This window comes from Cynocephalus volans, chromosome 13 (assembly GCF_027409185.1).
Source record: "Cynocephalus volans isolate mCynVol1 chromosome 13, mCynVol1.pri, whole genome shotgun sequence".
Taxonomy (NCBI): Eukaryota; Metazoa; Chordata; class Mammalia; order Dermoptera; family Cynocephalidae; genus Cynocephalus; species Cynocephalus volans.
In genome coordinates, this window is record NC_084472.1 from 18,293,896 (window position 1) to 18,319,948 (window position 26,053).

Sequence of the window (26,053 nt, forward strand, 5' to 3'; positions counted from 1 at the left end):
TTTGCTTTGACTGGACCACTTCTACCACTTGGTAGTCATGGCGTTGACTGTGCTTCAGGATCATACTGGTAAAGCCATGTTTCATCTCCTACTACAGTTTTTCAAAGAAATGTTCCAGGGTCTTGGTCCCACTTGTTTAAAATTTCCAGTGAAAGCTCTGCTGTTGTTTGCAGCTGATCTGGGTGCAACAGTTTTGGCACCCATCAAGTGGAAAGTTTGCTCAACTGTAATTTTTCAGTCAGAATGTGTAAGCTGAACCAATTGAGATGTCTGTGGTATTGGCTCTTTTTTTCTGCTGTTAATCACTGGTCCTCTTCAATTAGGGTGTGAACAAGATTAATCTTTTCCTCACAAGTTGATGTGTATGTTCTGTCACTGTAGGCTTCATCTTCAACATTGTCTTGTACTTTCTTAAAAGGAATTATCCATTTGTAAACTACTGATTTCTTTGGGGCATTGTCCCCATAAACTTTTCATAAAATGTCAATTATTTCACCATTCTTCCACCCAGGGTTCAAAAATTTGATGTTTGTTCTTGCTTAAATTTTAGCAGAATTTATGTTGTTCTGACAGGAGTTCTTTTCAAACTGATGTCTTATCCTTCTTAGTGCCCCAAACTAGATTCTGTTCAGACATGTTGTAACAAGTTAGTAGGAATTTATTTTGGTGCACAACGTTTTTGGAATCCATGCTGTTTTTTCACAATATGCATTTTCCATGAACTTTTTGAAGACCCCTTCATATTAAAGAGTTGCAGACTCTGTACTAAAGCTCTTTTTACCTTCATTATCTCATTTAATTCTTATAGCAACCTTGTGTATTTATAACCTTGTGTATTTATAAAATATTTATGTAGAAATTTTGATATCAGATATGAATTATGACTACTGGAATTAGAGGTACAAGCTAGAGATATTATGGGTGAAAATGATAGGGCTTCACAGGGCCAGGGTTTGGGCCTCATGTTTAGAGATGTAAAGTAATTGGGATTGGGATGAACTTGTAAGAGATTGATGTATAAATCAGCATGGCAAATTACTATTTACAGAAAGATGTATTACTGCTAACTGGATTACAGTACTCTTGATGGCTGATTGATAGATTTCTTCTCCTGCTGAGGGCAAAAACAAATCTATGAAAAGCTAACTTAAAATTGGAAGTTGAGAGGCAAACAAGACAGTTGGATGATCTTAATGAACAGTGTCATTAATCTGTGATCATTTTCCATGTAATGATGTTCTGATAAAGGTGATAGCATTCTACTGGATGTATTCACCTCATTTGCCAATATAATACTGATACTATGGGAAATCAGAAATTACCATTTCTTTTAAAAATACCTTGCTAGTGTTGTAATAATTTATTTAATCAGTTTAAAATGAGGCATTTGAATTAAATAATGACACATTTCAATTTTTATTTTTATGGTATATTTTTTATCTTCTTGGTATTGTGAGAGGAACAAAGATGGTATTTTATCTCCCCCCCCCTTTTTTTTTGTGGCTGGCTGGTACAAGAATCAAACCCTGGACCTTGGTGTTATCAGCACCATGCTGTAACCAAGTGAGCTAACTGGCCAGCCAGATGATATTTTAGTTATCGTATTTTATAGTATAATTTACACATTTATGTAAGTGGGATCAATTAACAGAATAGGTTTGTTCTGAAAGGAAAATTTGCTCCCTGAAAATCTGAACTTTTCGTTTTAATGTTAGGATTTAGTTTACTTTGTAGAATGTAATATAGAAGAGACTGGGATGATTTTTCAATTCCATCTATAGTCTGGAATTACTCTTTCCCTTGTTCTGACAGTTCAGTTTTATGTATTCTTCTGAGAGGAAAAAGCAAAAAGACACACAAAGTAAGGTGAGAGCAGATAGGCTATAGACTAAAGAACACATGTCTGTTTCTGTTTTAATGCCTTAATAACTTTCTGAGCCATTGATTCTTCTTTCTGAGAGACTTCAGTTTTCCCTAGCTTTTTGACTTATGGAATGCAAGACCAGAAGAACAAGTAAATGATGGCTCCATCTCAGCAGAGAGTGCATGTTCAAAGGAGGAATTGTTCTCCTTCCCCTTTCGTTCCCTTCCGTCCTTTGAATTATTGGCAGAGTAATGGGAATGTACTCTGAAACCAGAGTGGAGGACAGTGGGAAACATGATTCTACAAACCAGCTCCTCAGGAATATCTTTTCAGCAATGTGACTTTGGGGAAAAAAAAAAACTTGAAGTTAGCATGAACCACACTTTATAATTTAAAACTTACTGTAACAGTTGTATATTTTTGCTAAAAGGAATAAGGGCACAAATTTAAAATACTTTTAATGTAGTAAGCCCAAATATTAACATTTTGATTTTAAAAAATGTTTTTAGTCAAACTAATATATATAGTTAAGTCATATACTACTATAAAGCTTATCATGAAAGGTAACTGTTTTCTTCATCCTCTTTACCCTTTTGTCCCCTCCACCAATAACTTGTAGTTTGTCTCAGAATTTCTTAATTTATCAGTGGTAAACATTAACCAGTGATTTTATGTTATGGAAAGTGAAGATTTAAAACTATTAACACCTTCTATCACTACCATTCTTCTCAGCAGTTATATCACAGTTTTTGTTTAAATCAGTAACAAGTGTTAACATTATTATTATTATTAGGTATTTATTTATTTTTGGCAGCTGGCCAGTACAGGGATCAAACCTTGGACCTTGGTGTTATCAGCACTACACTCTATCCAACTGAGCTACCCAGCCAGGCTTTATGTCATTATTTTTAATAATTACATTTTGTTTTTAATAAAACTTTTCTTCACATGATTTATTACTTGTATCTTCTGTACCTTCCAAAAGAACTTAAAACCCCTGTGAATTCAGTTTCTTGCGCGGTCAGGTGTGTAGGGTAGTAGATAATGTGTGGTATTAACATCATGATTATACAAACATTCAGTAATATAATGTGGTCCCAATACTCTTCTTCACTAAAAAATCTGAGTCAAAATCTACATAATACGTAGGATTTTACTTTAATCCACTGAGTGAAGAGGATTAGAATCCTTAATAATGACTGAAAACAAACTAAAGCTGGAAACCCTAGTCTTAGTCCATGAATGGGATTTGGGGGTTCCTAAACTCACTCAAAGTTTAGCTAAATATTTTGACATGCATTTTTCTGGAGGAGAATCTATAGCTTTCCACAGATTTCCAAAGGACTCTGTCATCCCCAGACAATAAATGTAACTCAGTAACAACCACTGAAGGGGGGGGTCTTTAAGCTGTGGTTCTCAGTATACTCTGGGTCATAAACCTGTTTAAAAATCTGATGAAAGCTGTAAACTTCCAAATTTGAGTACAATGCTGGATTCTTGGATCCCCCAAGGCATATTCTTAGACATCTTTCTTCAACTTTCTGTGTGGGATTTATAGACACTGGCATTAAAGAAAGAAATTGAGTCATTTCAGGCCTTCGTCTTGTTATTTTAAAGGCTTACAGTTTTATTTCTACACATTCTCATTCTACATCTTCACCCTGTTTCTTCATACATAAATAACATTTCACTTTTTCAAATTTTTATCTCATATATATCACTTTAGGAAAAACTATCCCAATATGTATCTTTATTATTTCTTGCCCTTTTATACACCCCATTGGCACAATTTTTAAAGTTTTTCTTTTGAGTGTAAATTAAAGAATTTTAATATATGAGGGTTCTTTAAAAAGTTCATAGAAGGATTGATATTATCTTTTAATTCAATTTTTCCATAAACTCTTTGAAGTACCCTTGTATATATCAGTGTTCAGTGTTCTAACATACATATATATCAATTCTGTATGTGCAAGTCCAGCACTTTTTACATGAGCGGTTATCTTAGGTCTCAGTCTTTAAAAAAAAAATTAGTGGATAAATATATTAAGGGAGTTTTTTTTTTTTTTTCAAATTATGAGTTTTTCACATGAAATCTTTCTGTTAAGAATAGTCACTGGTGGAAAAAAAAAGTTACTGGTGTATTGTAAGAAAGGTTGCTTCTAATTTTACTTTTCTTTTTTGGGGGGTGTGCTAGCTTCTTCTTGAAGAAATGTTTATGTCTTTTTTTTTTCTTTTTTTCTTTTTTAGTGGCTAGCTAATATGGGGAGAAACATTTATTTCTTGATAATGAGTTCTGTTTTTTTATACTTGGACCTTTAAATCTTTGATGCTCTTTAGGATAACTTTGTCTTTGCTTTGGAAACATTTTGTTACCAATTCTTAAATTTTAAATATTAAATTATAATTGCCATTTTGTGTGTTTTGATCTAAACTGGATTTAGCACTACTTAATGACATATATCAAATTTTAACTCTGCAGTTCATGATAATCTGCCAGCTATGTGTGTATGACGTACATAGTGTTTTAATTGTCACTATTTTTCCCATTTCGTTGTTGTTGTTACCTGGCTGTTCTTTATTAACTCTTTCATTAATAGATATTGTTATTGAACCGAAGAGATTTCACAGTCAAAATTGTGTCCTCATCAGAATATATTTCTTTCCTATTTGAGTTTTTCCTCCTCTTATAATGTTTACTCTTTGTAACACTTCCTTTCTGATTCTGTTTCTTAAATAGTGATTGTTTGTTTACCTCTCAAAGTATTTGAAAGTTAGAAAACTTGAATCTCTATTTGTCACTAAGGGCATGATTTTCTTTAAAGAAAATAATTAAAAAATTAAATATCAAATTATGTAAATATAAAAATAATGTGAATTTGACTTTCAGTGCAATGCGTGTTTTACTATCTAAATTACCAAGACCATGGATTGTGGATGAGAAGAAAGATGATGGTTATACTGCCTTGCATCTGGCTGCCCTTAATAATCATGTAGAAGTGGCTGAACTGTTGGTACATCAGGTAGGAAAAACAGTACAATAATTTTTTAACAATTTTGGACCACTGCCATTTACTTATTTATTACTTTATCAAATGCCTAGTAAAACTTCATGATGATGAAAATTCAGATATAATGCATACTCTGTCTTCTACCTAACATTGGTTCTTAAACGCACTGGGGTGTGTGTGTGTGTATGAGGGTGGATCCCTCAGTTCTCTGTATTTCCTCTGCGGTCTTCCCTGGTTTGGTCTGATGAAATGGGCATCGGCTAACAGGGATTTCCCAGAATTGCTGCCACTGTTGTGGAAGTATCAGTCAACCACAGCATCAGGAAGCATTCATCATATTGATTGATATTTAAGCTGGTATAGCCAGTTGCCGTCAGACTGCAGACTGAAGCCAGGATCAGGGTATTTGGTTCATAACTACTGCTGTACCCCTGGAATTTATGGCTGGATAACAGCACAGGTTCACCTTAGTCATTTCTCAGAAATGAGATGACTCTACATTTTTATGAGATTGGATTTTGGGAGGAACATATTTATTGCAGTTTTATGATGTTTTAGTATGTTCTGCAACATTTTAAAATGCCATATAGCTGCAGTGAAGTTACCAAAAAATTATCTATGATTCCTGACTTCAAGGAACTTACAGTCTATTTAAGAAGATGAAACAGAAAAATTTAGTGAATACTGCATTTTATGTAATTAAGTACCAGATTATAAGGTCTGCATGCACTCCAAAGACTACAGAAATTTAAAGAAATAGTTCAAAAGTTAAACTCCCGCCTCCACCATTTAAACCTTTACTATTGAAATTACCGCTCTCTTTGTTAATTATGATAATTCTTGTTTACTTAAAATCTAAATGACCAGCCTTATACCAATACCACACAGCCTTGGTAATTGTTGCTTATAGTAACAATCAGGTAGAGTAATTCTCCAACTTTGTTCTTCTTTCTCAGAATTACTTTAGTGTTCTACATCTTTTGCATTTCTACGTAAATTCTCGAATCAGCTTATTAGTTTCTATTAAAAAGTCTGTTGGGAGTTTGATTGCTCTTGCACATATTAGATTTATTTTTAAGTATCTTTTTTTGGATGCTATTGTAAATTATATTTTTACATTCCAATTTCTATTGTATGTTGCTAGCATATATAAATACAATTTTTTTTATATTGTCCGTGTATCTTGTGAACTTGCTTAAACTTATTTATTAGTTCTACTAGCTTCCCTGTAAGTTCCTTAATACTTTCTACACAGATCAACATATAGATCAAAAGAATAAAGAATGCAGAAGTAGACCCACACGTGTATGATCAATTAATTTTTGATAGAGATGCCAAAGTAATTTAATGGGGAAAAAGATAGTTTTTCAGAAATGGTGGTAGAACAAGTAGATATGCATATACCAAAAGAAAATTTCAAAAAGCAAAGAACCCTGACCTTTACCTCATACCTGATACAAAAATTAAATGGGTCATAGGCCAGAATATAAACGTTTAAACCATAAAGCTTTGGAGGAAAATATAGAAGTATACAAGGGCACTTCAAAAAGTTGGTGGGAAGGTTCATATTATCTTTCAGTTCTATTTTTCCATGAACTTTTTGAAGTACCCTTGTATCTTCTGACTTGACAATACATAAAGGTTTTTAAGAGACAGAAAGCCATAATTATAAAAGAAAAAAATTAAGCTTCATCAAAAATTAAAATTCTGCTCATCAGAAGACACTGTTAAGAAAATGAAGTAGGAGGATCCCCATAACGGCCACCCAACAAAAAGAAAAGAAAAGAAAAGAAAATGAATAGGAAAGCAACACTAGGAAAAACTATTTACAGAGCATATAAAGGACTGGTATTGGGATATATAAAGAACTTTTACAACATAATAATAAAAGGACAAAAAACCTTATAAAAATGGGCAAAAGATTTAAACATCCACTTTACCAGAGGAGACAAACAGTTACCAAATAAGCAAATGAATGTATTATTTATTGGTCATTCATTAGGGAAACAAATTACCACCACCGCAAGATACTACTGATCATCCACTAAAATGGCTAAAATTAAAAAAACCCAGCAAAACCAAGTGTTGGTTAGGATGTGGAGCAATTAGAATTCACATAAATTGCTTTTGTTTTTTAAAGCAGCCACTTTGAAAAACAATTTGATGATTTCTTACAAAGTTAGGCATGTGTTCACTCTATGACCCAGCAGTCCCACTTCTAGGTATGTACCCAAGAGAATTGAAGATACATTTCCACGCAGATACTTGTACTAAATGTTTGTGCAGCTTTGTTTATAATAGCCCCACACTGGAAGCAAGCAAAGTGTTCATCAACTAGTGCCTGGATAAACAAATTGTGGTACACACATATAATGAGTACTACTTAGCAAAATCTAAATTATGGAGAAGCTCAGGAAACTTAAAATCTCCCACTGTTCACATTTATGACAACAGACATGATAATGAAATAAGCTGAATGAATGAGGTACCTCATGAGCACACTCAAAGAAACATAAATAATAAGAGCAAACCAAAACTCTCATTTTCCAGAATATGGCATAGCATTACTGGAATTTCAGCTCTACCTGATACCCCAAGCAGTGGCATGGTGGGTGTGAGAATTGTAATCAGAAGGCATGAATGATTCTGAGACCTAAACAAAATGATAAAAGTTAATCTTTTGAGTCTTTAGCTTTTTCTTAATTAAAAAATTTTTTTATTATGCCAGATATTGTGCTAAGCAGTTTTACATGTTATTTTTCTTAATCCTCACATTAGCCCTATGAAATAGGTTGCATTGTCACCATTTTGGAGGGGAGGAAATGGGCATGAAATGGCATAATGCTTGCTTAAGTTCAGGAAGCTTATCAATGATAGAGCTGGAATCTTGGTCCCCTGGCTCCAAGTTCAGTTGTTTTGCTCCTCCTTTCCCCTTTCCTTAGGCATCAGCTGTCTTCATATAGTCCTTTGGCTACCTTAGGACCCTAGGTTGGACTTTTTGCTTTCCCTTTAGTGAATAGTTTTGTGTGCTAATTAAGCATTGCTTTCTCACCTCAAGCAAAATTTCTTTTCACTGAATGAGGAAGAGCTTAATTATGCAGCAAGAGGAAGTGAACTTGTTTAGTCATTAAAATAAATCTAAATTCAATGTGGACACTAATATACTTTTTAGGAAATATTTACAGTTCAGAGTCAATGATCATTGTTGCTCTACAGTGTAGGTTGAAAGAGCTGCATTTGAACTCTGTAGTGTATTTTATCCTTTAATTGTTGGAATCACCATAATAAAAATAATTTTTAAAACTTGCTGTTTTATTTCAGAAAGTTTGCTGCCCCATCATTTTTCCTATTGAACAAGAATTATGTCCTATAATGTCACAGCAACTGAAGGAGGAGAAAGTGGTCAACAGTGTCCAATGTTATTTTTCCTTATGAATAATTACAGCTCTAGTGTTTTTCACTGTCGTCCAATTTTAACCATTTAAAATTTGTCCTTCTTGTTTAGGGTAATGCAAACCTGGATATCCAGAATGTGAACCAACAGACTGCCCTACACCTTGCTGTTGAACGACAGCACACCCAAATTGTTAGGGTAAAGTATTTATTAACATAAACTTCAGCTTGCAAACATATTTAACGGGACAGATTTTTAGAACCTCTTGAAACTGAGATGATACAGTGTTAGATTTCTCAAAAAGACATAGTTAGATGTAAAACTTACGATTTTAGGCTAATGTTTTTCATTAGTTGGGTAGAATTTTAATTTTTTTTTTTTTTTTTTTTTGACCAGTAAGGGGATCGCAACCCTTGGCACGGTGTGGTCTGCACCACGCTCAGCCAGTGAGCGCATCAGCCATCCCTATGTAGGATCTGAACCCCCGCGGCCTCAGCGCTACCAGCACTGCACTCTCCCGAGTGAGCCACGGGGCCAGCCCTAGAATTTTAATTTCTAATGGTGAAAATCTTAAAATTCTGATATTCAGAGTCTTCATAATTTTGTTGCCAGATTTATGAATTCCTGGAATATTAAATGAAAAATTTCAAAGTAATATATAAATCAGTTTTAAAAAGTGCATTCCCTCTTAATTTGTATAATTGAAAGTAAACTACAAATTAAAACTTTTGGCTGGACATTTGCTGTTGCAAATTCCAAAGAGCTGAAATGTATTATTTTTTAATCTGGTGATTTCAAACAAAATATTTGAAAGAGTATTGGTTTGAATATTTTTGTAGAGATTCTTAAAGTTTGGAGGTTGAACCAGCAGTATTAGCATCACCCAGGAAGTTGGCAGAAAAGTTACTTCTTGGGCACTACCTCAGATCAAGTGAATCAGAATCTTTAGGGGTGAGAACTGGCAATTTTTGGTTTAACAAGCCCTCCAGGTAATTCTCATGCATGCTCAAATTTGAGAAATATTGTCCTAGAGTGACATTGTGTGTAATCTTTTTTGGAACAAAGAAAAGAAAACAAAATATAATTTGCCAAGACAGGTAAGATGATATGCTTGAGACTGGTTTCTGTAGGTAGTATTTATCTAAAGCTGTTTGATAGTATGTGTAGAAAGAATTAGGAAAATTGTTAAAGCACCATAAGCAAAGTCTCAAATAAACTTATACTTAATGAGGGCCGACCCGTGGCTCACTTGGGAGAATGTGGTGCTGAAAACACCAAGGCCAGGGGTTCGGATCCCTGTATAGGGATGGCCAGTTCGCTCACTTGTGAGAGCATGGTGCTGACAACACCAAGTCAAGGGCTATGATCCCCTTACCAGTCATTATCTGAAAAAAAAAAAATACTTAATGGTTAAATCATCTATTGATATATGTCAATTATGCATTTTATCTAAGAGGTTTTAGTTTAGCAAACACTATTCATATTTATTGTTACTTGAAATTCCTCTTGCTTAAAAAGTCTTCATTTATCATACACGATATTTTGACTTTCCTCATGATCATACATTTGGAGAAAATTGAAAGAAAATGGAATCAATAATAACTTTTGCTTATTCCTTTAAATAGTAGAAGAATTTTGACTGTTATGATTTGGTCCTGGTAGAAATGCTCAAAATATCTCAACTCACATGTCTAAAATTAAAAGGAGGAAAAAGTCCTAAATTTCCCCCAGTTGTTGTCATCTTAGAGTAGATGAATTAAGCCACATATTGATTCTCATTTCTATTTTTTTTTTCTAATTTAATATACTTGAATAACCAGAATACATCACTCTTTGTAAGGAGCCACAAGAGGTATAGAATAGTAGAAAGCAAAGGCATAAAAATCATTAGCCCAAGGGGGCTGGCCAGTTAGTTCAGTCGGTTAAAACATGATGCTGATAACACCAAGGTTCAAGGTTTGATACCTGTATCAGCCAACTATACCCCCTCGAACCCCCCACAAAAAAAGTCTTGTAGCCTTAGTGGTAACCCCTTCAGTAGGTCCAGGCTCTCTCACTGTTACTTTAGATATGTTGTAGCTTCTTATGTGTATGGATACTTTTCCAAAATGAGATGTCTTTCTCTTTTAGCTTTTGGTCCGAGCAGGTGCCAAACTAGATATTCAGGATAAAGATGGAGATACTCCTTTGCATGAAGCTCTGAGGCATCACACTTTGTCTCAGCTAAGGCAGCTCCAAGATATGCAAGATGTGGGGAAGGTGGATGCTGCCTGGGAGCCATCCAAAAACACAGTGAGTAAAGATAATCTTTCATTCAGTACCCATAGAAGTATCTTTTAGTGTACGATCTTATGTTTACCGCTAATATAATCTGTATCAGATAAAGTATTTTATCAGAGCTACCTACTTAGAAATTTAGTTTATGAACTAAATACTAGTCAGTACTAACTATATTCTTATCAAAAATTGTTTGGTTCTTCTTTTTAACTTTAACCATTCAAATAGGTATGTGGTGGTATCTTGTTGTTTAACTTGCATTTCCCTAATGACCAGTGATATTAAGTATCTTTTCATTTGCTTGTTTGTTACCACATGTATTTGATGAAGTGTCTGCTCAAATCTTTTGTTCATTATTTTGTTGAGGTCTTTGTGTTTTTTTATTATTAAGCTTATTATTAGGTTTATTATTAGGTTTTGAGAGTTCTTCATGTAATCTGAATATAAATTCTTTATCAGATATGTGATATGTACATATATTCTCCCAGTCTGTGCCTTGTCATTTCATTCTTTTAACAGTGTTTTTGGAAGAGCAGAAGTCTTAGTTTTGATGAAGTCTAATTTGTCAGTTTTTTTGTGTCCTGTCTGAGAAATCTTTGCCAAACCCAAGGTCACTAAAGTTTCTCTTATGTTTTGTACTACAAGTTTATAAAGTTTTAGCAGTTACGTTTAGGCCTGTGATTCATTCTTAGTTAATTTTTATATATAATATGATATATGGATCAAAGTTCATTTTCTTGCTTGTAGATATCCAGCTGTTCCAGCATCATTTGTTAAAAAGACAGTCTTCTCAACAAATGGTTCTGGAAATGGTCCTGTGTATCTTTATGTGAAATCAATTAACCTTGTATGTGAAGATCTCTTTCTGGATCCTGTATTTTGTTCTGTTGGTCTATGTTTTTAGAGCTATGTTATGCCAGCCCCACTGTCTTGATTACTGTAGCTTTATAATAACTGTTAAGGCAAGTAGTATAAGTCCTTCCATTTTCTTCTTTTTTTCAAAGTTGTTTAATTCTAAGTCTGTTTCATGGTAAAGATTGATAGCAGATTCCTAAAGGGAAAATCATGACTCTCTTCACTTGATTTCAGTTGATAATGGGACTTGGTACCCAGGGGGCAGAGAAGAAGAGTGCAGCATCTATTGCCTGTTTCTTGGCAGCCAATGGGGCTGACCTTAGCATTCGAAATAAGAAGGGTCAGTCACCACTTGATCTGTGTCCTGATCCAAGTCTCTGCAAAGCACTTGCTAAGTGTCATAAGGAAAAAGTCAGGTTTGTACTATTTATTATTATCATAAAACTTAATGTTCTATACATAATGTATCATGTGGTTTCATATTGGCGGACTTGACTACTTGAAAATATCTTTGTCTTTGCAGTTCCTTATCTTTGTGTTGACCCTTTTTTCCTTGAAAAGTTTTCCTGCAGGCAGCATGTCTCTTATTTCATGCTCCCCACGTTATTAAGTGCAATGCTTTTGCATATAGTAAGTTCTAAGAACCTTTTCTAAACTAGTCTGATCTAGTACTCCTATGTGTCAGAGGAATTTATCTATAAGAAAAAGTCAGACTGGTAATAAAATTGCTGTGATTAATGTTATATTTATTTAAAATTTAATAGAATATTCTTGAGAGGCAGTTTACACTTCATGATCAGGGTATATCTCACACAAACTTTGTAATAAATCTAGCACCTTGCACAGCACCTGACAAGCACTCAATAACTGTCAGTGAATGATTGACAGAATGAACAAATGAATGAACCAATTCCTGGTGGTGGTTTTTTTTTTTTTTTTTTGTCTTTATCTTTATTGTTTCTGTCTCTCTGACTTTGACTTTTAATTCTCTCTTCTTTTTCTTGATTAAGGTGGAAAGCTACTGATTTTATTTTTTTTTATTTTTTATTTTTTTTGGTTTGTGGTGGTGTTTTCTCTAAAGATGATTAGTTCATATTTTTCTTTTTTAATGAAGTAAAATGTCATTGATTTTATTTATTATTTATGACATAACTAATTTTGTTATTAAGAGATATTGTAGACATACAAAAAGGTACACAACTTATTACTTTTTCATCCAAACAGTGCTGTGGAAATGTTATTGCCCTTTATACCTGGTTCTTGTCACTGAATATTTTGGTAGCTGTCCCTTGACCTTTGTGTTCTCTTACCTCTCATAATTTATGTGTAGTGATAAAATGGTATCTCTTTGGAATCCATGCATAGAACTGTGTTATAAGTGAAATTAATATAATGAGGTATACACATTTCTTTTAAGTGTATTCTTAAGGAGCATAAAATCCTATTACAGAAAGACAGAATGCAACTATAAATATGTAGATAAAAGGCACAATAATTACTGCAGTAATAACTTTTAACAGTGGGGTCTAAGATGGAACATATGTATGTGTGTGCATGCGTGCACATGTGCATGTGTTCATGAGTTTCTGAAGATTGTGGTAGCTGTAGTTGGTCTTGTATTTCTGTGCCTTGTATCTGTATATTTATAGATGCATTCTCTCTGTAGTAGAATTTATGCTTCTTAATGATACACTTAAAGAAATGTCAGAACAGCAGCTGAAGTCATATTTTCCAAAGTGCCCTAACTCTTATGTACTGTGATGATGCTTCATTCTGTTCTTAGTTAGGATAACTAACATGGTCGCTAGTTAGGATTTTTGTTATATAGGAAGAACAGGTTCTGAGTTAAATTTTGTTTGTGTTAAATTTTCTTTTACTAGTGTTTTGATTTCTTTGTTAGAAGATTCACCCTTTTCTTTTGGATTTGTTCAATTTGAAGTTTGAACAGCACTAGAAGTACATAAAGATGCAAAGATATATATAAATAGAAAAATATAGTATACATTGTTTAACATACCGATGTTAAAGCTTACATTTTTAACATGACTATAGTTTTTATGTATACTAATGATGCTCCAGATGTTTTTAAAAACATTTTAATTAATGAATTTGTAGTAGAAATATTTTGATAGGCTTGATTTGGAATATTTTTTTAGTGGTCAAGTGGGTTCTCGGAGCCCTTCTATGATTAGTAATGATTCTGAAACCCTAGAAGAGTGTATGGTGTGCTCAGATATGAAGAGAGATACTCTTTTTGGCCCATGTGGACATATTGCTACCTGTTCTTTATGTTCTCCACGAGTCAAGAAATGCCTCATATGTAAAGAACAAGTTCAATCCAGGACAAAGGTAATACATTTTTAATATAGTATTTTATCATTTTAGGAAGTTCTTTTAGACTATAATTAATGATAAATAAGATTATATGATGTCATGTGTTTAATTTTTTTTCTTTCAAGCAGTGATTTAAATATAGGAATATATAGTTTATACATTTATCAAGAGATTAATTCAGAATTTCTGAATTTATTGCTGGTATACAGTCTTGTCTTATTAATGCACTTATTTTGCCAAATTTATTGTTATCTGAATTTAACCTATATACTGTTTTTACTCTCAGAAATTCTTTTAGCCCTATGCATTTCCTTCTTTATAAAGTATTCCTAACGTTTAATAGTTAAAAGTTTTCTGTTATTTTGCTTTTAAAGCCTCATATAATCTAAAGATATATTTAATTGCATTTTGTATTGTATTTACTTGTGTATTGCACCTCTTTTTTGAGTTCATGGACTATTTTGTATTTATCTTTTTGTAAAAGACTAGTTTATTTTTTTGGTAGAATGTCACACATTCTGGATCCGTTTAATTCTTTTATCATGGTATTGATTAACTTGTTTCTCCAGCCTGTTTTCTCTGTGTTTCTCTCTGTCTTCTGTGTTAGATCTAATGGCGTGGTTAGAGTCAGCTTAACATTTTCGGTAAGAAAACTTCACAGATGATGCCATGCAATTTGTATTATGTTCAGGAGGCAAATAAAGTCCTGTGCGCCTGTACTTAGTGATGGCCAAATTCTTTATCCACTCCGAACTTTTTACCTGTTCTGACTTCTTTTTCTGTTTGAGAAGTATTGTTTTTTTCTGGGATTCTGGTTTCATTCTTTTTCCATGTAACTTTTATGATAACCGTACCATTTTACTCATTGTGGTTTACTGAAATATTTGATTTTCCTTTTGAGTTTTTCCAAACATGAGAGCGAGAGAAAGAGTATAAAGGGAGATTTAAGTCTCTTACAAATGTTTCTTTCAGGGTGAGTAGTATAAACAAACAAAAAAAAGGTTGGTTTTTGTTTGGTTTCATTTATGAAGTTTATACTCTTTTTTACCATTCCCCTCTTTTTATTCTCTTCATTTCTCTTAGTATTTTCTAAGCTATTTATTAACCATCATTAATTACAAAGGAGCTGGTACTAATTGTCATAATGAATTAGCTGGTGGTGACTTAAAGGGTGTTACCTTGGGGCCGGCCCGTGGCTCACTAGGGAGAATGTGGTGCTGATAACACCAAGGCCATGCGTTCGGATCCCATATAGGGATGGCCGGTTGGCTCACTGGGTGAGCGTGGTGCTGACAGCACCAAGTCAAGAGTTAAGATGCCCTTACCAGTCATCTTTAAAAAAAAAAAAAAAAGGATGTTACCTTGCCAGTGCTTCTCACATTTTCAACCTTCTAAGCCTAGATAGTTTTTATGATCTTTTGGTAAAGTTTTTGGTATGGGAAAAAGCACAAATTAGTTATTTTTGATAAGAGATACTGGAGGCCTAGTATGTACGTCGCAGCTTAATCCATTTATTAAGGCAAGAAGAGTGAACTAACAGCACTTATTGTATGCCAGGCACCATGTTGGCATTTTATATGTATTAAGTCAGTGTTAACCTTGCTTAAAAAATTAATGTGGATCATTCTGCTTGGTATTTATAATTTGCTTTAGGTACCTGCTTACAAAGTAACAGTGTGGGAAAGAATACAAAGAAAAACAAAAATTTAAGCCATTCTCTTGTTTTTAGATTGGTCTGTGTATTCTGCTGTTGTACTTGAAACTTTTTGTTAGATTAAGCACTATTTCAACAAACCTTTATTGAGCACCTGTTTTGTAGTCAAGACAAAGATGCGTATGATAATTACCTGCTAAAAATTTGTAATTTATTGGCAAACTGTGATGTAGGATTAAAGGCTACTCTGCCATATAAGGGTGTTGTAGGTGCTTTAGGATTGATGTACACAGGTTCAGATCCCTGTACCTGCCAGCCACTAAAAAAAAAAAAAAGAGAGAGAGAGATGTAAAGTGGATAGGGAGTTTAGAGCCCCAGGTTGTCAAAAGCAGAGTTTCAGATATGAAATAGAGCTGAGTGGTCATTTAGTCCAACTATAGTATTTAAAATTGGAAAAACTGAAGCTCAGAGAAATTCACTAACAGCTTGTTCTTGAACGCAGATGTCTTGGTTCTAAAGCCCCTATTCTTTCCACTGTGTTATGATGCATAGACAAAAATTAAGAACAGTGTTTACAAGGTGAGGGTTGATGGAACAGGGAGGTAGAGAGGAAAGAATATGCTGTCATTCCTTTTCAGACCTCCTAAGTCATTCCAAGAATTAATAGGCTTGCAGTTTTTTTTCTTTATTATGAAATTTTCAAACCTATAGAAAGGTACAAAAACTAACATACCCCCCAATGGATTTGCCAGATTGGTTGCAGAGCCTTTGACTATAAAGAAATAGTGACCCCAAGTGGTTAAAGGATAATGAACATCTTCAATGAAGAAAAGTTTTCAAGAAATGCTAGCAAGGAAAGTGGGAAGTGGCTCTCTGTAAACACTGCTGGAGGCTGGGAGTCCATCCTGACTTTATATACAAACCATTACCACAGCATGCTTTGATTCAGTAATTTCCACTCCTGGGAGAATATAACCTGAGGCAATAATCCAGAAGGGGGAAAAAGTGGTGGTTACAAAGATTTTTTTTTTTTAAATAATAGAGAAATGGGTAAGTTAAATGGTTGTTAGATCAATTTGCTGTATTATTTTAAACTCTTTAACAATAATTCAGATACACAGACAAATACATTGGAAATCATTTTAAAAACCAGCACATCAGAATTGTCATGTATTGGGCACTGATTTTATACTACACATTGAACTAGACACTTTACACATAATATCTGATTTACTCTTTATCACCCCGTGAAGGATTCCTCTTTATTGTTCAGATTTAAAAAAAAAAAAAAGCTGCGTCTCAACAATGTTAGGTAATTTGTTAGTACTGGAGGTAGAATTTGAATCCAGGAATATCAAGGTCCTAACCAACCATGTTTTATTGCTTCTTACTGTTACTACAACTTTGTAAATTCTGTGTACATTCTGAGGTGTAAATTGGGAAAGTCCATAGAGAGAGGGATAGAGCATGCAATATTTGGTTGTTTAGGTGATGTTATGGGTAAGGGTACTGTACCATTGTTGTACAGTAATATTAAATGACACAAGAGATGAGAATAAGGTAAAGGTGATGTGAAGCCAAGGGTAGTGGGGTGGGGATAAGGGAAGCCAGAGCCAAGGTTGTTAATAATTACACACTGAAAACTCAGATTCAGTGGAGATGAAGAGGAGGTAAAATTGAGGGAGTTATGAATGGTTGTGGAAGACTGTGGCTTTAGAGAGAAGGGAGAAAGAATAGCCCAAGGCTTTGGGCTCCAGCTGACATGGAAATTGACCAAGTACTGGAAAAGGGTGCTGTTAGGTAGAATTCCTTAAATGTAAGGAAACAGAATAATCCCTCTTAGACTTTAGCAATTTGGCCAAAGTGGCAAGATTTTTATTAATATTAGATATCTGTCATTTATTTATTTTATTTCTTTATTTGTTCATTGTCTTTTTCATTTCCTCTCAAAAGTAGTTTTTGAAAAAAACAAAATTGAAGTCTAGCCTGGTCTCCCTGACCTCAGAGGAAATAGAGTTGTTCTATACGATCCTTTGGGACAGGTAGGGAGACTAATGTGGAAACAGTGCCTGTTTAAGCTAGGGCATCTAAAGATGTGAAAATGAAGGGCCGGCCCATGGCTCACTCGGGAGAGTGCGGTGCTGATAAAGATGTGAAAATGAGCAACCAGAAGAGTAGTAGACAGGGCAGATGTGCTAAGTTTCTCTGTGCCTAGAGTATTCCCTTATAGAGGAAATACACTTGGATATATGTGGAACTCTTAGAGTACTAGATTTACCTGTAAATCTTCACGTTGTGCTATATACCCTCTTTTCTGTAGATTGAAGAATGTGTGGTATGCTCTGACAAGAAAGCAGCTGTTCTTTTTCAGCCTTGTGGACACATGTGTGCTTGTGAGAGTAAGTAGCCTATATAAAACTTCCTCAGTATTATTATAAAAATAGAAAATGAAACAAAAATTATATCTTCAAGGTTTTGTTTTTTGGATAACAAACAAAAAAGTTGGGGGGGCCTCTAGTTTCTTTCTCTGTTCTTGAATGCTGTTTCCCTTCATGCTTCTGAGCATTCAAGAAGACTGAATATGCCATGTTCTATCAGCTTGGCTTTTGATTTCAGTTATATTAGTATAAATGATCTCTTTTCACACATGATAGAAATTTGTTTACAAAAATGGATATTGAAACATTTAGTCTAGTCTTTTTTTGCATTTAAAATTCGCACATCTTCATTTGTCTTCACCTTAGTATTGCCTCTCCTGCATATTTTCCCCACTAGTGAAGAACCCACAGCAACCTTTTGGGGCTATAATTTCTGGCCTTCCATTAACCTTATGTCAGGAGAGTTTATAGAAAATTTTTCTTTGTGAGGACAATATTAAAGTTGAAGAGATGTTTTAAAATTCTCCTAAACATATTCTCTTGAAGGCCTTTGCTTTTTATATACCCCTTGTTCTTTTCAAGTTCACACTGTTTAATATTCTGCTCTTCCCTTTGCTTTTTTTCATTTTGTAAATGAAGGATTTTAAACAAGTTTAACAACTTTTATCTTATTTAATTGGGTCCAATGTAGAGCATGGTGTTTCCTGTTATAAAATAGTTCAGTCAGCAGGTGTTGATTTTTAATATACTATCTGACTAGAATAATATACAGATTATATGATAGTTTAATCTCATTGGCATAGATTTGCATAGATTTGCTTTAAGCCTTGGTGTTTTCATTCTGATAGACAGCTAGTCAACTAAAGAAAGGGTCAAGGTTTTCTACTGTAACATTCTGCCTCAAGTAACTTTCTTTTTACTAAGGACTCGTTGAATGGCTATTATCAACTGTCAAAAGGGCATATAGGAAGAGAATTCTCTGTTTAAAAGTAAAAAGGGCTGTTACTTAAGTTTTTTCATAGACCAGAGGTTGGCAGACTTTTTTTGTAAAGGGTCAAATAGTAAATTTTTTTGGCTTTGTAGGCCATGTAGTTTCTGTAGTAACCACTCAACTCTCTCCATCTACTCAGCTTTGCCATTGTAGTGCAAAAACAGCCACGGAAATATGCCTTTTTTTTTTTTTTCCCCGTGACCGGCACTCAGCCAGTGAGTGCACCGGTCATTCCTATGTAGGATCCGAACCCGCGGCGGGAGCGTTGCCGCGCTCCCAGCGCAGCACTCTACCGAGTGCGCCACGGGCTCGGCCCAGCCACGGAAATATGAAATGAATGGGCATACCTGTGTTCCAGTAAAATTTTATTTACAAAAACAGCTGACAGGTCAGATTTGGCCATAGTTTGCTGACCGCTATCATTGACTAAACTGATACCTACATGAGACTTGAAAGATGATTGTAACTGTTAGTTGATAACACAGATTCTAGAGGCCCTCCCCACTTTTTTTGGTGATTGGCTGGCACAGTGATCAAACCCTGGATCTTGGTGTCATTAGCACCACGTTCTAAAAGATTCTAGAGCTTTAATGTAATATTTTCCCTAGGAGTTCCCGAAGTTTGTACATGGTCTTTGCTTTAAAATGTGACAAGAGCAATGGCTAACTTTTATTGATCTCTTATCTCCATACCAGGCATTTAAAGCTCTTTTTGAGTGTTTCCTCATTTATCTTCAGTACAATCCTAAGAAGTAGATGGTTTTCATTTTATAGACATGTTCTTAAACATTTATTTGCTAGAGAAGATGAAAGTTAGGTGGGGAAAATATCCCTTTCCTGAGTGTACAGTAGTTAGTCCAGTACCCACATCACAGTAATGTTATGCAGAGTGTTGGAGCCCTGAAGGGTATAGAGTGCCCTGGCAGGTCAAAGAAGGGAGGATTATGTCCCTTTTGGAGGAGCTGAGGAAAGATTTTGAAGAAACAATATAACAACCTAACTTAACAGTTATAATAATTTTGGGGATGGCTGGTCAGCTCAGTTGTCTAGAGTGCAGCCATATAACCCCAAGTTCATGGGTTCAGATCCCCATACCAGCCCACCACACACACACACAAAATAAAAAACAAAAAAATTATAAGAATTTCAGATAATTATGGTTATATGTTATGTATTGAGGCAATTAAATTAATCTTTTAAATTAAAAAATAAAAAATCTGCCCTTAAGGACAAATCCCAAACTGGATTTCTACTAGCATTAGCTCCTGCCTAGTGCATCTTACATAGCTAAGCATCAGACCCATTTATATTTAGGCTTCGGCATAAAGTCGACCTTGGTAATGATTTTTCCAACAGCGTAGGTAGCTATTAGGACAACCTACCCTGTCCATAGCAGTGGTTTAGTGTTTTGTCATAAGTTATTTCTGTTTATCCTGCCATGGTTTTCATTATTTTTCCTGTTTTTGAAGTGAAGAACAATGTAAAGGACACTTGGTACATAGGCTAAGGTGTAGGGTGTACTTTCATAATACGTGCCGGTGAGAAAGAGCATGTTCAATTGCTGTGTATTGTTTTATGATTAACAGGTTTAGATGTAAGGTAGTATTAATAATTCACAACATACAGTTGTGCCTGGATACTTTTTCTTGGAATGGGAAACTATCTTACTGAAATGTAGCTTATAGTCTTTTCAAATTACCTATTAGAAAAATAGTCTATTATGAAAAATGTTTATTTTCCTGAACTGCTACTTTTAAAAAGTAGTCACTAGGCAATTTCCTTGTTACATTGCATAAATTTGACAGAAGAAGAAGGAAGAAAATTATTCAACATATTTTAGGAATTTTAGAGACAAACTATTTACAATGGAAAATATTTTTAGTAAATTGTCATGTAACCAACCTTATGATTCTAGTATTAGTTGAAATTTGTCAAGAGTATCTCATCTTTATTCTTAAGACTTAAGATCTTGAAATATTTACTGTTACCTATTTTTTTAAATTTCACAATTAATTCAACTTATTAAAAAATGTCATTGTTTTCATAATGATGGGCTCTCTGTTCTAGAGGCTACCAATAGAGAATACTCATTCTTAGGTTGATAACATTTTAAGGAGATAGAATTGTATATTGATATAACTCATTTAATGTTTATCTAAGTATGAAGTTTAAGTCATAAGAATTAGCAGAGAAAGGCTGCACTCTTAGGCATGTTCTCTCTTGTAAGAATTCTGTTACTGTTTGCCAGACTGTGCTAGCTTGATGAAAAAGTGCGTGCAATGTCGGGCAGTAGTTGAACGAAGAGTGCCTTTCATTATGTGCTGTGGAGGGAAAAGCTCAGAAGATGCCTCGGACGATATCTGTGAGTGAATTTTCTTAAGCATTTTCTTATTTTACTTTCTTGTTGGGACTTGCGTGAACATCTCTTCTCATTTATAATGTAATGTTGCCTTGTAAAAATAAGACATGTGACTTGGATTGACAGAGTAACGGATGGTTTTTCTGATGCTTTTGTTACAAGAAACCTGAAATTCTTCTATTTTTCTAGTTTGTGGTATGGTTATAGAACATTAAACATTAGTCTTTTTAAAAAAACTTCCATGTATGGCATAAAGAATATTGTATTCTTGCTTTAAGAAAACTTGCTCTCTATTTTTAAGATAAAGTTTAGTGTATCTTGTAGGGGGCATGGGGAGGTTGTTGTATTACAAATTATTTTTTTCAGTTTACAAAAGTATTAACCTGATACCTATATGTAGCAGGTTTACCTAGTTTGTTTAAGTATTTTATGGAATAGTAATTATTTGAGACAGAGTAACTGTAGGTAAACTGAAGCATAACCCAGTGAACAAGTGGAAAGATGAAAAATGATTTACCATTAACCTTTGCAATAGTACAGCTGTTTAAAAATAGTTTTTCATCTTTGCACTAGGTAGTAGCTGGATGGTTTCTTTGATTTCTTTGTTCTGTGAACATGTTTTGTGAACAGATGAGGAAGAACATTAGTGTAGGCACTTCTGCCCTAGGCTTTTGTCTTTATTACAAATGGAGCAGAATAAAAATCCCAGCAACAGATTAACTGCAATAAAAGACCAAGAACCTAGAGAATAGGAAAAGTGAAATCAAAGATTTCCCTCCGTTTTTGCAGACTACTGATTATAGCCTTTCTTGAGTTCCTCATCTCAGATCAGTAAAAACAAGGAAATTTGGGCATAAAGGAAGGAGGCTAGTTTTTATAGGTCCTCATATTAAGGATCTTTATTTACTTTAAGATCATTATTGCTGCCAGAACTTGCCAAAACCTTGTGCTGGCTACCTTCTTGAGTTCGTATGGTACAGGAATAGAGAAAACTAGCATAAAATGTATTTGTGAACTTGCCAAAGGAAGCAAGTGGAGCCTTGGAAAACCCAAAAGTCTGCGTGTGGATTGTTGTTTGGCTGAGTTAAATAAAATTAGAAATTAATTTGCAAACTTTAGTTCTTTTTGAAGGTTATAAATGAAAGAATGTAACATGTATGTTGCTATTTCTATTTGTTGTCCAAGTGTGAAAAATTTTAAAGAGGATTCAAATAATGGTCTTGTGTTTTTAGTAAACAAAAGAGTAATGATTTTAGAAATAAAAAGTCATTATGTCAGAACAGTAATAACTAAAATTTTTTTAATCTATATTATAGCTAGTGGGAATATTCCAGTGTTACAAAAGGACAAAGATAATACCAATGTCAATGCAGATGTGCAAAAGTTGCAGCAACAGTTACAGGACATTAAGGAGCAGGTAATAGTGATTTCCTCATGTTAAATAATGATTCTAAGAATGGTGCCTGATATTCTTCTGTAAAACGACTAGTGTTTTCTATAGTAAGCATGGTTTATATTGGTGCATCACTTGTAGCATTTGAATATTTGCAATGAGTAATATCTGATTAGAAGATTTAATTAGGTACTTTTCAAAATCGGAAACACAATGAGCAGTTAACAAAAAATGCTCAACCACATTAGTGATCAGTAAATGAAAATTAAAACCACAGCGAGGTGCCTTTTCACACCTACTAGATTGAGGAAAATGTTAAAGACTGTCAGTATCAAGCGTTAGGCAGAATATGTAGCAGCCATAATTCATACACTGCTGGTGGGAATATAAATTAGTAAAAACGCTTTGGAAAAGAGCTTGTCATTATCTAATAAAACTAAATAAGATATTATTTGGGGATAAAAACTCGGAAAAACCATACAAATGCTATTAAAAGTGAAGGATAGTGGTTTTCTTGGTTGGGGATAGCTGGAAAGGAGCTGAAAGGGAAGTTTCTAGAGTATTCATGCTCAGTTTTTTGATCTGATTACCAGTTACGTGAGTTTGATTTGTTCATGAACTTTTATTAAACTGTACTCTTATGACTTATGCACATTTCTGTATATGTGATACTTTAATAGAAAGGAATAATGTGTGCATACCATATATATGCATACCATATATATACCTACCATAAAGAAAAGCAAGGGAAAAATAAATGCAAAATTCAGAATAGTGGTTATGAGTGATGAGTGAATGGAAGGGACTGAAGATGATTTATGGAGGGGCTTCAAAAGTAAGAGTAGCATTCCATACTTTAAACTGGGTGTCGATTCTGTTGTTCTTTACATCTTATACATATCAACAAAAGTACTCCTTTATATCTACTCAGTATTTAATAAAAGCAACAACAAGATAAAATAAAAAATTAGTTAAAACTTGTAGATTTGTGGTAAGTAAGAAAGCAAGTATATTTTTAGCCATACATTACCATTTGACCTAGCAACTAAATCTGATTCAAAGGCTTGAGCAGCAAGAGTGTCATGCCTTTAGTCTGGCAATTGCATTACTATTGTCATGTAGTTGTTACAGTTATCACTCATGTGTTTTCTATATGAATTTATAAGAAAGTAACATAGTCAATAGATAGTGACCCAGGATAACTACTGACTCTTGTGATAAATAACTCAGAATTGTATATATTTAGTAGGCATTTGACCATCCACCTGAAAAGATGAAAACTATATAATGGGGCCAGTTTTCTTGTGAAAATCTAACATCTAGCAGTACTTGTTATATAGTACATATCTAAAGATACATATGGATTTAAGGTTCTCAATGTAGATGGGAACATATTTGGCTTATTCTAATATAAAAAAAAAATGTTAATAAAATTTTGAAGCTCCTAGCATCTCTCAGCTCCTTTCCCATAAGACACTTGTAAAAAGATAAAGCTGATTTTTGAATGTATCTTCTGTGAAAAGCATTTTATCTCCTAAGTGTGAATTAAAATTGTTCTTGTAATGAATTATGACACCTATTAGCCCTATTATGGATCCCAAAAGAAAAATTCAATTCCACCTATATTCAAAGTTTAGCATTCACAACAAATTTATTCTTTCCTAAATAAGGAAGAATAATCACCATATTTCATCACTAAAGTATTTAAACAGTTTAACAAAACTCATTCTCAGAGGATGATGGGATTTCTTGCAGGGATTCCCTTTAAGGTTATCAAGAAAACCAGAGGAGACATCTGAATAACTCCTTCATTTGAATCTCCAGTATTTCTATTACCCTAATATCTGTTTAACAGACAAAAACTAATTTCACTTGCTATTAAAGATATATTTAAAAAAATAAAACGTAGTAACATAGGCTGTGCAGATGTGTTTACTTTTGGAAAAAGAAAAGTTATTAATTAATTATTAGACCTCTTGAAAATTTAATGGAAACAATACTGTTTTAATGATACTAAAAGCTGGTTTCGCTTTTTAAAATCCAAAAAGATGTGATTTTCTACACCTTTGCTTCTTTAAAGGTAGATAAACTTTTAGAAAAATGTGACAGTTTGTTTTGGGTAGGGTTAACATTTTAGACTACAGTTCTTTTTTTTTTACAGTGATCTCTGGTATTGTAGGAGTTAGTAGCTACATTGTCATTCATATAGGCTTTAGGCCTAGTTTATAAATCCAGCTGTTCCTATTTAATTATTTCATTTCTATGTTATTTTGGAAATATATAATTCAGAATGAAGTATTGTGATATATTAAGGTAAATTATGCTTTTATAAATATAAAATATAAAATGTGTTTTGTGAATAAATATGATTTCCTAGAGTGTTTTCGCAGAAAGTATAACGTACTTCTGAATTCTTCTGAGTTTATGAAATACACATTTATGAATTAATGTGTCACTAAGGCTGTTTTTAGCTCAGGGGATCTACATTAATAGTGAAGCAGTACAGCACAATGTTTAAGAGCAAGAGCTTTGAGGCCATGTGACCTGAGTTCACATTGTGACTTGCCTCAGGTTTTAAACCCCACTGAGCCTCAGTTTCCTCATTTTTAAAGTGGGAGTGATAAAAGGACTGATATTATATCATATATAGCCTAGTGCCTAGCAAGTGTTCTTAGATACATCTCTGCGCTGCTCCTTGCCCCACAATTTGCCTGATATGTAGTGTTCTTTTCATACAAGAACAACTGAGTATCTAGAGTTGGGGAATCCAAATCAGACTGAATGGGCTGTTTTTATCTATTTCCTACTTTGTTTTGGTGTTTGCATCTTTTATACAATGTTTATTTTATGGAGTGCCTTGTATACTATCCAAACAGTACAACCAGTATTTCTATTTTATAGGGATGACATTTTAGCTATTTAGAAATTTTAAAAAATTATTTTAAAAAAGTAACAAAAGATTATTTGACTAAAACAAAAGAAAATGATGTAAGAGTTGTCCTGTTACACTTTCAAAATATAAAGTGTCTTAGCATTTATTACTTTGTTGTCTCACATTACAGACAATGTGCCCTGTGTGTTTGGATCGTCTGAAGAATATGATTTTCCTCTGTGGCCACGGAACATGCCAGCTCTGCGGAGACCGCATGAGTGAATGTCCTATTTGTCGCAAGGCTATTGAACGAAGGATTCTTTTGTATTAACTGAGAAACACAGTGCATTTTGTTAGCTAAAGTATCTGGTCATGAGATCTTAGTAAGCTTTTAAGATAGTTGGAAATTCTAAAGAATTAATTTCTAATATCATAGTTTCTTTATTAGAGTGTAATAAAATTATAAATGTACCAGAACAACAACAAAAAACTCTACAAAAGAGTGTTTGAAATCATGTTTTTTTTTTTTTTCTTTTAAATTTAAAACATCAAATCTATGTACTTTATCTTAGGTAATTTGCTTTTGGCTTCTAAGGGGAAAATACTTGAAGGATCTTCTTTTATTTTAATTTTTATTGCATTTTCACTTACAATTTATAAATTTGTTAGACCTCA

General features: G+C 33.8%; 1 protein-coding gene across 1 annotated transcript in view; it reads left to right on the top strand.

Annotated features, from left to right (window-relative positions):
- MIB1 (MIB E3 ubiquitin protein ligase 1) overlaps window positions 1-25,856 on the top strand; it is a 109,030-nt gene extending 83,174 nt beyond the window's left edge. Inside the window, exons 13-21 of the mRNA XM_063077059.1 lie at window positions 4,752-4,884; window positions 8,378-8,464; window positions 10,397-10,558; window positions 11,633-11,814; window positions 13,555-13,747; window positions 17,707-17,785; window positions 21,003-21,116; window positions 22,430-22,530; window positions 25,569-25,856. Coding sequence (XP_062933129.1) covers window positions 4,752-4,884; window positions 8,378-8,464; window positions 10,397-10,558; window positions 11,633-11,814; window positions 13,555-13,747; window positions 17,707-17,785; window positions 21,003-21,116; window positions 22,430-22,530; window positions 25,569-25,709 — 1,192 coding nt within the window. The 3' untranslated portion in view covers window positions 25,710-25,856. The remainder of the gene's footprint in view (window positions 1-4,751; window positions 4,885-8,377; window positions 8,465-10,396; window positions 10,559-11,632; window positions 11,815-13,554; window positions 13,748-17,706; window positions 17,786-21,002; window positions 21,117-22,429; window positions 22,531-25,568) is intronic.
- Window positions 25,857-26,053: the final 197 nt, after the last annotated feature.